Source organism: Neodiprion virginianus, chromosome 4 (assembly GCF_021901495.1).
Source record: "Neodiprion virginianus isolate iyNeoVirg1 chromosome 4, iyNeoVirg1.1, whole genome shotgun sequence".
Taxonomy (NCBI): domain Eukaryota; kingdom Metazoa; phylum Arthropoda; class Insecta; order Hymenoptera; family Diprionidae; genus Neodiprion; species Neodiprion virginianus.
Window position 1 is genome coordinate 39,555,650 of NC_060880.1, and position 14,204 is coordinate 39,569,853.

A 14,204-nucleotide genomic window follows, 5' to 3' on the forward strand; every position below is an offset into this window, starting at 1 on the left:
GAAGCATGGCCACAACGTAAAATAAACTTCACAGCTAGGGAAACTGGGAAAATGATTTTTTAAGATTGTGCACAGGACTTGATAGTATCGCGAATGCGATTGACAAAATATTATGCGATTGTTCATTGATTGTTTTCAAGAGAATTATGTCGAGTGGACACGTTACTTACAGCGTGTGTGTTATAAAGGTATTCATTATTATTGCTATATGATTCGTGAATAGTCGGATTGCCACAGTCTTGTAGGCAGAAAATTTATCTAATTATTACGGTATACTTTGACTTATATTCCACAGGTATACGTGAATTTGTATGGCCATGCTCGATAAATACAATAAAAGGCGAGAAAAAAACATTTTCTGTTACCTAATACTTAAATAATAATTACAGAGATATTGGTCATCAGTGTTTAAGCAATACGTATTGGAAAGTATCTGGTAACAAATTAATTAAAAGATGATGTTAAGTATTCATATCTGTATCGATTTTTACTATTTTTGCACTCTGTTAGCCGATAACAGACGTTTTTTCTGAAATCGGGAAAATATTCGTCAAACTTTACGCTTACCTATCTAATGGAATTGGAAATGATACGTGAATGAAAGAATTTAGAATTCTTGTGTTAAGATTTTGCGGATACAGAATTCTATGTAAAGGTAAAACATATTTACGTTAATGAGAACATCGTCACTTACTATCCAAACTTAATTTATAAGCATTTCCTAATCTACATTCTACTGGCACCATTGATTATTTGCACAGCCAATTTACAAAACTATGCAATCGGCACAATTTCAGGTATAAAATATACACCTTTAACGTTGTTTATATCGTCAAGTTTTACGTTGAACACTACGAAGTATTCACACTTGTAATTTTTTGTTACCAAACACCCTGCAATATATAACAGTACTTACGTAATTTGAATTTATTATTCTAAAGAACAGATTTACCAACGAACGGACGATAATCAGTTAAACGAAATGAAACAGTAAACATAAAATTTGTACACATGTTATTATTATTATTATTATTATTATTCTTGTTATTATTATTATGTACTTTTTACAGAAATTAGCCTTCTACTTTTTTTCTTCTGTCTTTCGTACAAATCATTCGAATGAATAAATAATTCAATTACACTCTTTTATTATTATTTTATACTTCAGTATCAGTACAGAGATTTTTTTTAATTTTTTTTTTTGTACACGAATTATTGTGAATTTTAAGAGAAAAAAAACTTACAACTTGATCGGTTTGGGATATGATTACAAATGGTTGAACCATTTTTGCAAACAAAAGTAAAGTGAGATTTATAATCGTTCAAAGAGCGGTCACGTTATTTAATCTGATTTATTATAATTATATCAGCACAGCAGATTCTGATTAAATTAAATATAAAACTTTTTTATTCTTACTGATTTATACGTTAAAATTTTTGGCAGTCATAGAACAGCTCGAGTTTTTTGATTAATTGTTTATTAATTTTTTTTTTTAATTTTGTTTATATCAGAGATTTGTCGTTCTTGCGGCGATTCCTTTCATAAAAGTAATATGTTTTATCGAATATGATCAAAGTAGATAATCTAATATAGGTATGCAGTTATGCGCCTGAAACATATTACAGTGTGATTTAGAAGGGGATTCATGACGTATAAATATTAACTTTCGACAGCTAATTACAAGTCAGAGTTTCTAAGGAGGTACAATTTTTATCTCGAAGGAAAAAAAAAAAAGTCAACAAACACCTCAACGAAAAGTAGAATGCTTGAGTAGATTCGGAAAGAGTGCTGAGATGCGAATAGAGGATCGTTTAACACATCGTTATATTTCAAGTTTTTTTTTTTTACCTCAAGTTTTGACCGAATAACGTAAATAAAAATATAATAAATAACTTGTAAAAATCTTTGACGTAATTATTTGATAATTCATAATATTTCTGAATTATTTTAATCAATAATTACCATCACGTCAAACCGCGTTTCAAATTGGTCGCATGAAACGAATATTTTCTGTATCATTTCTCGCATTCTCCACTCTTTCCGCAGTCGGTAAATATAATTTCCAGTTCCATCTCCAAGATAGAGAAAATATTACATAACAACTGACACAGTCAGTAAGAATACTTGGTGACATATATATTAAAATGAATCACGATGGTTTACAAGATGGAAATTTCTTTACGCTGATACACGATATCGGTTTACGCCATCTTCTCTTTCCGTGGTGACCAATTTGTTTGATATGACTATTACACGCTTCTTTTTGATCTCCGATACTTCTGTCCAATTCCTGAAGTTTTCTTTCTTCTATAAAAGAAATTACAATTAACAACGAATGATCATGTTTCAAGTAAAATTCAGTAAAGTAATGGGACGTTTTACAATCGCAATATATAAACTCAATGTTAAAACATGGACAAAGTATATGAGACCTGATGATATCATCACCAAACTAAATGTTAGCACAAAGAATTACAAGTAGGATACGATGACGGGTTGAAAAAATATGAACACTGATAAATAATTTATGATTGGGTAGGCGAAGAATAAAAAATGGAAATTATCACCGATGATTGAGAATAAAAATAGGTACAGGGTTGAGGATTAAAAAGTCAAAACAGACGGCATGACATACCAGGGTGCAAAAAAAACTTAAAAAACACATGTTCATCTATAAAGAAATTCATAATAGTCAGTTTGAAAAGTTATTCGTTTGACAGTTTCGAAGTGTTAGTTGAGTAAAAGAGAGACGATACGAGCGATTTATTAATAAAAAATACCCCACCTATTGTTAAAAAAAGATTCTCAAAAATACAAGGTGAATTTAGGATCGATACGACGGACACGGGGTGCTAAGAAGAGTGAATAGAATAATAGTACCGCTTATTGAAAAATCCAGAATCCAAAACTGAAACCAGCTACGCATATGTCAGTGTTATAGAATGACGCATGTCTTTGAGAAGAATAATACAATACAGTTAGGCGACAAACGCTTTCTCTCATCTCTTCGGCCTAAATCTGAAAAGCAAAACCTGTGTGTCAAGAGGTTTTGCAGAGTATGGATGTAACACAAGATTCCGGTTGAATTTAACTGATATTAATCGTCTATGATGCAGCAATTTTTATACTATCTCAGTCTGTACTAGTTGTTAGTATGTAGTTCAAATGCAGAATGCACACTCCGCGTGCTTATCATTGGTGCACGTAATGTCTGGGACTTACCAATTGTGCGGGGGCCACCAATCTGGGCTTACAAGCAATTTGTATGAATCTACCCAATTAAAACAATTCAATGTAGCACGACAGAAAAAAGATTAAATTAATTTTTTCTTAAAAAAGCTCAGCTAATATGATCTTTGCGAGTGAAACTGAGGAAAGTAAGAGAAAAATAAAGATTAAAGAAACGCTTTCATTAAAAATTAGTTGGTTGACGAGAAGCGTATGAATTATAATGCAAAATTGAAGAAAAATGGAAACATATAATCTCTCGATACGTTTATAGCTACGTATATAAGTTTGTTGTTATTACATAGCGTTGATTGTATAATTGACTTATTGCAGCAATAAATAGTAAATTATATGCATACAAGCCTATTTGTGTATTATATGACGCTCAAGGTTTTCATTATTAGCAAGTCTAAGTGGTGTATAATTGTGACGCGACAAGTCTCAAGTCTTACGCCATTTGTAATGCGAGATACTGACCTTTGGAGCGATAATCATATAATATTAATTGCAGGTAAAAAAGGAAAAAAAAACCGCATATGACGATGTTTAATACTGACCATTGAGTTGATGTTCTGTGTAATAGGTAGGATTTGTTTCGACTCCATAATGGTGTTCTATAAGGTATGGAAGAACAGTCATAGTGTGCCATTCGTCACCCCTTAGAGGTGGTACAGGGACTTCTTCCAGTGTCTTAGGCGGTCTCCACAATGTCCACGAATGTTGCCTGATCTGCTGCAGCGTAAATCTTCGGTCGACTTCCTTTTGAAGCATTCCCTCTAACAGTGATCGTAAGGAATTGTCTACAGCCTCTGGTATTTTATATTCACCTTTTCCAATATTCTCATATAACTTGTAAATATTGTCCCCTTCGAAGGGGTATTCGCCTGTTGTAATATTATATCTACAAAGTAGAACAGTTGAACATACTATTCAAATAAATATACATACACGTTACATTTATTTACACATACTCAACTCGTAATAATAAGTAAGTCGAGACAACGTTTGCCAAATATGACGTACAATACAAGTATTGTGTCGGTTTCATATTGCATATCGAAATTTACATAATGTCGAATACATGAGTAAATACAAATTTTTACAAAGTATTAGTTAAAACCACGTTGAAATATTTTCTTCAAAATTTTGCAGATTTGCTTCTGTACAGTTTCAATTCAGACTCAAGCCAAGGTAGTTTTAAAAAATAATGCAGAAAAATTTGCAGAGTGAAATTTGACTCGAGAGTGTGCAATAACGAGTTGCATTATTTTAGTAACAAAAGCGCTAACTGTAATTACTTACAAAGTGACTCCACTGCTCCAAATGTCTACTTTGAAGCCAGCAAATGTTTCACAGCCATTAGCAATTTCTGGAGGTTGAAATGCCGGAGAGCCTTGGCCCGCCGTGCATGTGTCATCCTTGGCAAACATGTCCAAGGCCTGTAAAAAAATTTCAAGTATACGTAATTAGTTTCAATAGCGTGTGAAATTACAGCATGAAGTATTATTTGAAAATAACCTAAACATAAAAAGTAAAATGATGTGAAAATGCTTTAGTACACTGTGAGGATTTGACTATCTAGTTCTAACGATTATGTAGCGATTAGAGGTGTAGCTAATCAAACGTACACACCTCAGCTACACCAAGGTCGCTAATTTTCAGAGTACCGTCTAGCGTCAAAAGTAAATTTCCAGGTTTAATATCTTTGTGAACGATTCCCTTGCCGTGAAGGTATTCAAGGCCGTCCAAGAGTTGGTTAAAATATCCGTGCGCTTGCCAGAGCGGAAATTTCTTGTGAGGTGTGCTTTCCAGCATATCCTGAAAATAATACTGATAAGTTGGAAAAGTTTTGGCCTTCTTACGCAATTTCTGTAACTTTTACCCGCAACTATAAGCGTGGAAAATAAAAAAATAAACAAAAAAAACACGATTTTCTTAAAGTCATCGATAAGTAAAAATGTTATTAATGCAGTTTTTATAGTGTGTGAATAAACGTCTTTCTTACAAACGATTCTAGGGTGTGCCAATTACTGTGAAAATGATCTAATGGAGTCATAATTTATACGTTACATTGATATAACAGTATTTAAACAGCAAATATACAAAGAAGATTGTAAAAAGAAGGCAGAATGTCATCGGCTAGAAATAATTGAAGCATTGACCTTTGGAACGGAAAATTAATTCTAGGATTAGACATTTTAATAATGAGAAACAGAAAGCGTATACCTGTAAACCTCCCACGCAAAATTCCATTACCAAATACATCTTTTCTTTTTCGTGATTATATAAAACGTCCACCAACCCGATAACATTTTTATGTTTCAATATCCTCAGCATTTGAATTTCCCTAAAACAGAGACGAAAACAATCGAGGTTAATTCTTGAATTAGATTAAAAACTCTCTACGCCGAATATGCGAGTTGTTCAAAATCATCATAAGCTTGAGAAACGACTGATTAAGAATTGATACAACCATGATTAGCAAGTAATTGTATTTAAACTAGAAGGAGAGAGAGTGAATGAAATTAATAAAATGCAGGGCAATAAGATGTTGAATTTTGGCAAGTGAAATGGTATCGCACCGTTGAACATTGAGTTCGCCGTTGGGTATCCTGCGGAGTTTTTTTTTCTTCAAAATCTTAACAGCTCTCCGACAGAGGGTTTCCGAGTCGAGCATCTCTTTAACTTTTCCGTAACTCCCCTCCCCCAAAAGGTCACCCATAACATATTTACCAATTAATTTACATGTTTTCTTTTTTTCCTCATATATTATTTGGTCCGAATCCACTCTGTGAAAGAACATGTTGATATCGTCCAAGTCATAATTACTATCGTCGTTCTCCCACCTCACTGGCTCTATGTCGCTGAATATTTCATTATTTATCTCCTCGACGTCAGGATCACCTACTGTGATCCTACTGTCCATTTTCACAACACCGAATATCACTTAAATTACATAAATCTTTTACAAGTTAACCTAAAACACCACCGGCGACATCATTGTTGTACCGAAATCTTACCTCATACCAAGAGATGGAACATCGCTGGACACGTAAATCAATTTCGCGCTACCTAGCAAAGAAAATCAGAAGTATAAAAGGTAACCAGATGGTAAGCGCATGTTCAACCTTACCGCTTAAGCACCTTGAAAATTAGCTACAAAAACCGTCGGTACAGCGTGCTCATTTGGTAGAATCATTGATCTCTTATGATTGGTGGATAAGATGCTAGCTATATAATATTGATAGGTACTATTCGTTTAAAAAAACCTTCAATAAGTAATGAAAAAAAGCCCTACTATTTAGTGAAGTATTTCCTTGCAAGGCTTTGCTGTTAAGGTTGTTAACTTGTTAATCGCAAGTCGAACCGCATTTATCAGACACCGCAGGTGATACCTGTGAAGGATAATAAATAGAATTACCATATAATTTGCATAAGCAAATATTTTTATTTTCTATTTGCTGATAGATTGGAGTAATTTTCTCCTCAGCGATTTGCACGTTGTCTCAACACGATTTCCTGAAAAATGTTTGTGCCAGGAAAACATGTGATAGGGTCAAAGAAACGAAATGTAATAAATTATTTGATATATTCTTGTCTCGTTACACAGAAACGCAGCTGGCTTTTACAATCGGCTCCTCCGTGGCAGCCTTAATAATAGCTGATATATTATATGTATGTGTAATGATAGACAATACGTACTGCATTAAGATGACTATAAACCAAGTGCGAATGTCGCAGTACAATTAATGGTTGTAAATGAAATAGAATAGATTATTTACAATACCATTGTTAACCATTGGAAACGAGGTCCCCTCCCTATTTTGGAATGTTGTCTCTAGTTATGATACGTATCCTTAAACGATTATACTTATAATTTATAGAAATAATAAGTTAACTACGTTATTTGGGTATTTATAATAATAATTTATAAATCATTACAACTACACCACGTCGTCTTTTTTCCCCATATAAGTGGACAGTACATATTTAATCTTCAATTATATATACCGTCGGATTTGTACTTAAAGTATAATAATATTATTTGGACAGAGTTATTTAAGCCGGTTCAATTTTAGATCGTCCTCACATGCGAATAACGGGTATTTCGTTGCGACCAATTCTCGTTCTAAATATAAACTAAGTAGATCGCAGATTACTATTTCGAGTAAATATCATTTTGCTTATGACGGTTAATACCGATGAAAATACTTCTGGAAAAGATTGAAAATGACTCGGATGATCGGGATGAGTTTAAGTAATGCGAAACATTTGTTCTCCATTACTTTATTCGATACAGGGAGAGAAAAATTTCTCACGAAACTCACTGGATAGCGTGTGTTAAGACGTTGCATGGAATGATTGAGGGTGTCGTGCGGCGATTGCCCGTTGAATAATAAATAGCTAACAGTTGTAAATATCTGTCTCTCTTTCTCTAGTGATCACACTTCCGCTATAGGCAATATATAGTATCTATATACTAATGACTATTTATTTAGAGTTTTAATAACACTACGTAGGCCTTTTTGATTTTGCTTAAGATACAGCTTAATTGCATGAGTCAAGTTTGGTTTTTTTTTCAACCGATGCAACGTTATAAAACTACGTTTCTTCTATAGTACAGTATGCTAATTAGAAGATTTATGTGATATATTATTACACTAAATTTATAATTATGTTATATAATATATATAATATGTTGTATATTATTTTATTATATTATATAATTTCTATAATTTATTATTATAAATTTCACGTTGTTTTCGAATGGCCCCAATCTGCAAAAGAATTACATCGGTATGTTAATAGATGCGAAATGCAAGGTTCCAGCGTTTGATCACCTGCATGCATCGGGATTAAGTTTATGCTAATTCTTACCGATTTCGGAATTGCTTGATGCGTTAATTCTTAGGCTTGGTAATACAGTGAGAGAATTTGAACAGTTGATTATTAAGTCGAAACGCCTTCGCCGTGTGCGAATGTGTGCAGCACTCGCACACTAGCGGATGCGTGAAAAACATTTCAATCTTTCGATCTTCAACTTCAGTGCAGAAACATCGACGAGCCGGGATCCACAGGTATCCGTCCGCCGCTAAGCCCGGGCGTCGTAAACCCGGACGACAACGGTTTGCCCCTCCAAGGATCACTTCGCGGTGATCAATGTTCACAATTAATCATTCACCTTACGCCGGTCATTTCTGAAAGAGGCACAACGACGCAGGGGATGTTTACATCAAATTATTATGTTTATGATCAATGCAGCATAAGTTATACGAATCAATTCACAAGCTACGAATTCGAATTAAAATTAAAATGATGATAAAACTAAATTCTTGCCATGAATATGTGAACCTTGGAATAGTTGGTAATAGCACACAAGAACTAAATACCATTTTATAGTCAAAATAAAATCGCAAGTGAGTAAACGGCAGCCATTTTGATTTTTACATGCAGCATTGAGTTTACGTGATGACATTTATGTGCGTAGGATCGATCGATGTAAGCTTTGCTGTCTTTTGACTTCTCTTTGCAGGAAACTGGATTATATTTCCTCATAGTTTCCGATATTCGGGAAATTTCGATAAAACTAGGATTCTCACCTTTTCCTCGGTGATGCTGGTGGCTGATGTAATTCTCTGAGATGGTTCGAGTCTCCGCCGTCTCTCCTCGGCGGCATCGGCGTCAAGACTCACGGTTGTTTGCACCGGTTGGGCGACGACCGAGGCGTTCACATGCCGAGTCTTGATCAAGGGTGGGTTCCGGGATTGCGGTACCGCGAACGCCCTACGCAGGGCGCCCCGCGGTGGTGAAGGAGGCGGGTACGATATTCCTGCGACGATAAGGTCGGGGGCGATTATTGGTAATCCGACGTTGATTAAATACCTCGTTTACGAGGAACGAGGTGAAGGGACGAAAAATTGGGGACGGATATTGGGATATTATGTTACTCGTAATTGATGGCACGGAAATGATCGCTGGTCCGCGGCAATATACATCACGCAATAGTATAATCTATATTTATCAGTATAGAATTTCATCAACCTTGACTTGGAGAACGCATGAAGGAGCTATAACAACTCGAAATAATGAGTCTAGAAAGAAACAAGAAGTTTGGTGCATTGACGTCTGATGAATGTCCGGTCCGTCTATTAGTATTCCTCAAGCCAATTATAATAAGTTTATTTGAACTAAGAATGGACAAGGTGTTAATCTTGATCTTCGACGTTATGATCACTGGACGCTTACTGGTTACCAAATTTTCAACTCAAAACGGTAGATCGAATGATATAAATTTAGACCAACCTCTGTGTCCAGGAGACAGGAGAGTATCCTTGCTCTTGGTGATCTGAGGAACGATCAGGAGAGAGTTAGGCGGTGTTGGCGAGACGGTTGACGTTTGTGGTGACGTTGCAAGGGTCAGATTCGGCAAAGACTGACCTAGACCCGAGTACGCCGGTACTTGGACGCTGAGGGTGTTTGGCGTCGGAGATTTGCAGAGGAGCGAGCGCCTGGAACGGGACAAGAATTGAAGCGAAGTCCGCATGCGGGTGGAGAAAAATTGACGTAATTTAATTTACCTGACTTGCAGAGGCCTGAGATTGTGCCCGGCAGCTGCAAGTTCACTGCCGCCCTCTTCCGAGGACACACTGGAGGCACGGGGAGGTTCGTTCGTCTCGACGCTGACATTCCTGCTGGGATTGTAGCTGGCGACGAAGCTGTTGCTGCCGGGAGAAACGCCCTCCATCTCCATGCTTCCGCTGTGCAAAAACCACGAGTCAAAATACAGTCGAAGTGTAAATGCGAATGTAAATTTGTCGAGTAGGAAGATGTTGGAGGGTATAACAGCAGTGCTATCCCAACACTACATCTGCATGGCATAACGCTGTACGTCCCGGACGCGAGCTTACGAGACGAGGCGAGGAGTGCTGGGAGTGGATATGCAAAACTAGGTAAATCCGTGAAAAAAAAACACAAGGCTAGTAAAAAAAAAAAAAAAAAAAAAAAAAATAAAAAACGAATTGGAAATGGTGCTTCACTGTGCTTTCAAGGAGAATAATTCCCTCCAGGTGGAATAGATTTATCTTCGAATACTCCGGATACTCGTTAGATTCTATATACATTATACATAGTTGGGCTACTCGCAACATTCGATTTCATATTCAATAAGTAATTCAATCTCCGTGCTAGTCGTACCTGTGGCTGTGGGCCAGACTGCTGACCCGTGAGGCCCGGCTGCTTCCGCGAGGAGTCCGACCCAACACACCTTCAGCATCTTCCACGTCAAAGTCCCCGTCTCCGAGGTAGGTGCTGGCTTGCCTGCTGACAGGGAGGATCGGCACTGTTGCCGCACCAACCACGGGGGGCAATTTCATTCGCGCAAACTGCTGTTGCGCCTTGCGAAGAGATTCGACCCAGGACTGTAAACAATTAAACGAGTAACGTTGAATAAATAGGTGAAGAAATGGCTTGGTTGAGGTGTTATAAAAATGATTACCGAATGTTTCGTTCACTCAACGAGTTTCTAAATAAATTTTAGGATAAGAGGTAACGGAAACAGCTGAAGAAGTAAATGTATAATAGAAAAATTGTAAATTAATGAATATATCGACTACTGAGTGTATAAATGAATGAGTCAGCAAAACGCTCAGCGTCCCACCTTTTTATTTATTAAACTACTTTTCTGGTAACAACTGCCGCGTTTTTTGGTTACACATGTTTCCTGATATATTTCTTAGTGAAAAAAAAAAAAATACTAAATCAAGTTTATTTATTTAGTACAAAAATAGGACATGTAAACAAATGGTTGAAATTCGTATTTTTCCACGAAAAAAATAATTTTCTGCTAATCTACCATTAAAATCCGAATGTCTATAGAAGTTTTTTGAAATTTTTCTATTTACGGTTTTTGTTTGTCCGCCATATTGGATCTGCAATTTTGAATTTTAGAATTTCGAGTTTAGATTCGTAATCGGAGACCCCAGAAGCCTACGCATGCAAAATTTCAAGTGAATCGCATGTAAGGAAAAACGTATGCATGAAAGCGTTATAAGAGGTGGGACATCAGCTTACCTTGGCCAATTTCGGCTCCCCAGCGCTGAGTATAAGTGCGGCACATGCTGCGCCGTAGTCGTTAAGGTAAACCAGACCCAGACTGGATGGTTCCTTGAGCTCGTTTACGCGGATGCGGTCTACGACGTAGGGCTGGCGGACTATCCTGAGACCACCAGCCGCGCCTCCTCCAGACCCGCTGCTTGACGAGGTCTTTTTCGTTGAGGGTTTGCATACAAGCAGCATGTCAGTAAGCAAAAGGACTCGCACCTCCATCTGAAACAATCGGAACCGTAACATAAGACGAAATGAAAGAAAAATCCATCGCACGTTTACAATTAGCCAATCAAAGAACTTTCTAGTAACATTTCCTAATAGTCCCAAATAGCACATGGTGTACTCTAGAGTTGACTATAAATTGACTTGTAGTCATCAAGAAATAGTCAAAGCGAAGCTTTGAAATTTTTAACATTATTAAACCGAGTTTCATGTGACATCCAATTATTGTTTTTTGACGTTGTCTTGGTCTTGGCGTTTGTGCGGACATTCGTAGACGAACGGTTGGCCGAACTACGACTTTTGGCTGATCGACAGTCAGTGTATGTGGATTTTCTGCCAACTCAGAAGTCAAATATTTCATTTCTTGAAATTTCGACAAGTGTGCTATCCAGAGTGTAACCCGAGACAGGATACACAGGAAGCAATAACAGTGTTCATAAATCATACCTTGCTCGTGGCACCGTCCCGTAATTTGAATTCCCCTTCTCTGAGAAGGGTCCTCGGTGCATCCTTCGGGCACCCAGGCATCGGCGTAGTCATGATGTCGAGGTTGCTGTGAGCTTTGACTAATCTGTCAAGCTCCTCGTCTCGAGACTCAACGACTTCGTAAGTTTCAAGACGAGCAGCGGCGCTCGCCAGACGAGCGGTCTCCTCGCTTCGTCTGAGAGCAGCGTTTACCGAAGCAACGAATTTGTCTACGGATTTAATCTGCAACAGATAGAAACTCGTACTTCAGTCAATGATCGAGCATCGTCGTTCCCGAATCAGGGACGTCATGGCTTACCATCATCGTAAGTTCAGACCGCTGTTCCTCGTGCTCTGTATTCTTGTGGACGGCCTTCAGCAATAGAGAATATTTGGTCAGCCTTTGCATCGGCTTCACTAGAATGTCCAGCAACCTCAATCGATTGCAGTCTTTTTGCGTTTCGCACCACTGCAGGTGAACAATGAAAAGATAAGGTGATGGTCAGAGCTCGAATGACTTAATACCCTTCGAAATTTACAACGTTTACAATATTGTACGATAAAACTTGAAGATTAAACGAATGAATTGCAATGAGATTTCTTTTAGCAATGTGACATGGATCGCTCAACGAGGTACTGATCAGACAGCTGTTACTAGCAAGCTGATTCCGAATAGTTTGAGACTCTCGTTCGACGCACCGACGTTTAATACTCCTACCCTCGACTATAAGGAGATGGTGAGGGAGTCCTGTACTTGCGGTATTACCTAAGCCAGCCCGTTCCACCGCAAGCCCTCACGTTCACCGAACTTTTGTACTTCGCGGTTAAAATGCCTTGCAGACTTGAGTCCCCCGCTTGTAAATTTCAACCCAGTTGTACACCGCAGCCGGTGTTATTACCACGTTATCCTGGATACCAAGGATTTTCCCGTACAATTGCCCCACGGTCCCCGATTCGCTCGTAGGTACAATTCTATTGACGTAGTGCGCGGGAGAAGGGGATGAAACGGGATGAACAGATTGGAAGGGTGGAGAAGGCACCCCAAATTCTAACTTACGCACTCATCACCCGTACTATACGTTATCTAGATAATTTCATTTAACATAATCGTGTTACAAGGACACGTATTTTTTTTTTTTATCTGCCATTAAATACTTTAAGGAATTGAACCCACCCTCCAAAGTAAGGCATGTTGAGGAAAGATTTGTCACTTTCGCCCACAAGAATATAATATTTTTCAATCCATCCAACTGGAAAAGTTTTCTCATAACGAGAAATGAAAAATGTAATTTTGTCATTGAAAAAAAGAAACCGTTTCACTCTCTTAAAGTGTTTAGTGGTACAGAAGAAAAAAAAAAAAAATAACTGTCGCTTAGTTTTTCGTCTACTACAACATTATTGCAAAAGAAATTTAATCGGAGAGATCGACCTGGGATAACTTCCTTGTTAGTCAAATTCACGGCATCTTTTATCTTACGGAAATCGCGTGAGGTGAATTGAAATTGCTTATTTCATCTCCAACTACATAAATCAACTTCAGGTTTTTAAATCCTGCTTACCACGAGATATGCCGTAAATAATTCGTTGTCGTTCAAACGGTCCCTGCAGTACTGTTGGCACCTGCTCTGCTCGGCGCAGTATCTCGAGTAGGGTGCAAAGGTCTGTTCAAAGGTCTCAAAGCCGTGAAGAAGGTCGCCGGGGTCGAGAGGCAGCCTTGTGACTCTGGCCGCGTTGACCATGGCCAGAAGATGTTCGCACCAGAAAAATCGGTTCGCGGCATAGATATCTGGAATGTTACCAAAGAGCTTCGTCCTGTCGACTTCCATCAGGATACCGCAGGCCTGTAGGCTGCATAGGCAGGCCATGAAGAGCTGGAAGCAAAGCAGCGCGGTCAGCAGTCAAGTTCCTCGACTTTGAGAAGGGCCGATGTCAAGTATCAAACGAGATCTTACGTCGGTCACCACCTTCAGCGTCCTGATGTAGGCGACCTCTGTCTGCGCCAACTCCCAAAGTGCGGTTTGCTGCTGCTGTTGCTTTTCTGACAGTCGGTCCGAGGCCTCCACTATGTCGCGCCAATCCTCCTCCAGGGCGTAAAGACCTGCACGAATGTCAATTTACCTCAATTTACATTTGGAGAAAGGTCGGCTTCAACTTCGGGTTCGTTCCTAATTTAGGGTCGCGC

At 38.0% G+C, this 14,204-nt stretch overlaps 2 protein-coding genes across 15 annotated transcripts in view; both read right to left on the reverse strand.

Moving 5' to 3' along the window:
* Window positions 1-1,379: 1,379 nt before the first annotated feature.
* LOC124302565 (serine/threonine-protein kinase STK11) lies at window positions 1,380-6,243 on the reverse strand. Of its 3 annotated transcripts, XM_046758855.1 has the most exons (7): window positions 5,812-6,243; window positions 5,456-5,576; window positions 4,862-5,047; window positions 4,532-4,668; window positions 3,787-4,130; window positions 3,224-3,272; window positions 2,123-2,308 (listed from the first exon to the last, which is right to left on the reverse strand). In XM_046758855.1, coding segments are annotated over exons 1-7 (1,182 nt in total). In that variant the 5' UTR covers window positions 6,156-6,243; the 3' UTR covers window positions 2,123-2,307. The 3 variants fall into 3 exon arrangements, with proteins under 3 accessions (XP_046614809.1, XP_046614811.1, XP_046614810.1); XM_046758853.1 differs by lacking the exon at window positions 3,224-3,272 and having other exon boundaries at window positions 1,380-2,308; XM_046758854.1 differs by lacking the exons at window positions 2,123-2,308; window positions 3,224-3,272 and adding an exon at window positions 2,882-3,019.
* Window positions 6,244-6,801: 558 nt separating this feature from the next.
* LOC124303758 (pleckstrin homology domain-containing family G member 5) overlaps window positions 6,802-14,204 on the reverse strand; it is a 166,475-nt gene continuing 159,072 nt past the window's right edge. For 11 of the 12 annotated variants that reach the window (XR_006907979.1, XR_006907981.1, XR_006907980.1 and 8 more), the window contains 11 exons: window positions 13,975-14,120; window positions 13,582-13,893; window positions 12,342-12,491; window positions 12,005-12,265; window positions 11,300-11,554; window positions 10,424-10,647; window positions 9,808-9,987; window positions 9,533-9,738; window positions 8,830-9,059; window positions 8,108-8,427; window positions 6,802-8,007 (listed from right to left, as the gene is read on the reverse strand). Coding sequence is in view for 1 of the 12 variants with exons in the window: in XM_046761373.1 (XP_046617329.1) it covers window positions 8,422-8,427; window positions 8,830-9,059; window positions 9,533-9,738; window positions 9,808-9,987; window positions 10,424-10,647; window positions 11,300-11,554; window positions 12,005-12,265; window positions 12,342-12,491; window positions 13,582-13,893; window positions 13,975-14,120 (1,970 nt within the window). In the remaining 11 variants the exon portion in view is untranslated. Of the gene's footprint in view, window positions 8,428-8,829; window positions 9,060-9,532; window positions 9,739-9,807; window positions 9,988-10,423; window positions 10,648-11,299; window positions 11,555-12,004; window positions 12,266-12,341; window positions 12,492-13,581; window positions 13,894-13,974; window positions 14,121-14,204 lie in introns of all 12 variants that reach the window. The other variant, XM_046761373.1, reaches the window with a different exon arrangement.

What these genes read in the sequence shown, in the direction of transcription:
- LOC124302565 (XM_046758853.1), bottom strand. Translation starts at nt 6,155, where the DNA reads ATGGACAGTAGGATCACAGTAGGTGATCCTGACGTCGAGGAGATAAAT. An exon ending in GGCGAACTCAATGTTCAACG is followed by an intron (nt 5,577 to 5,811) that starts GTGCGATACCAT and finishes TCTCTGTTTTAG; the next exon opens with GGAAATTCAAATGCTGAGGA. An exon ending in GCGACCTTGGTGTAGCTGAG is followed by an intron (nt 4,669 to 4,861) that starts GTGTGTACGTTT and finishes ATTTTTTTACAG; the next exon opens with GCCTTGGACATGTTTGCCAA.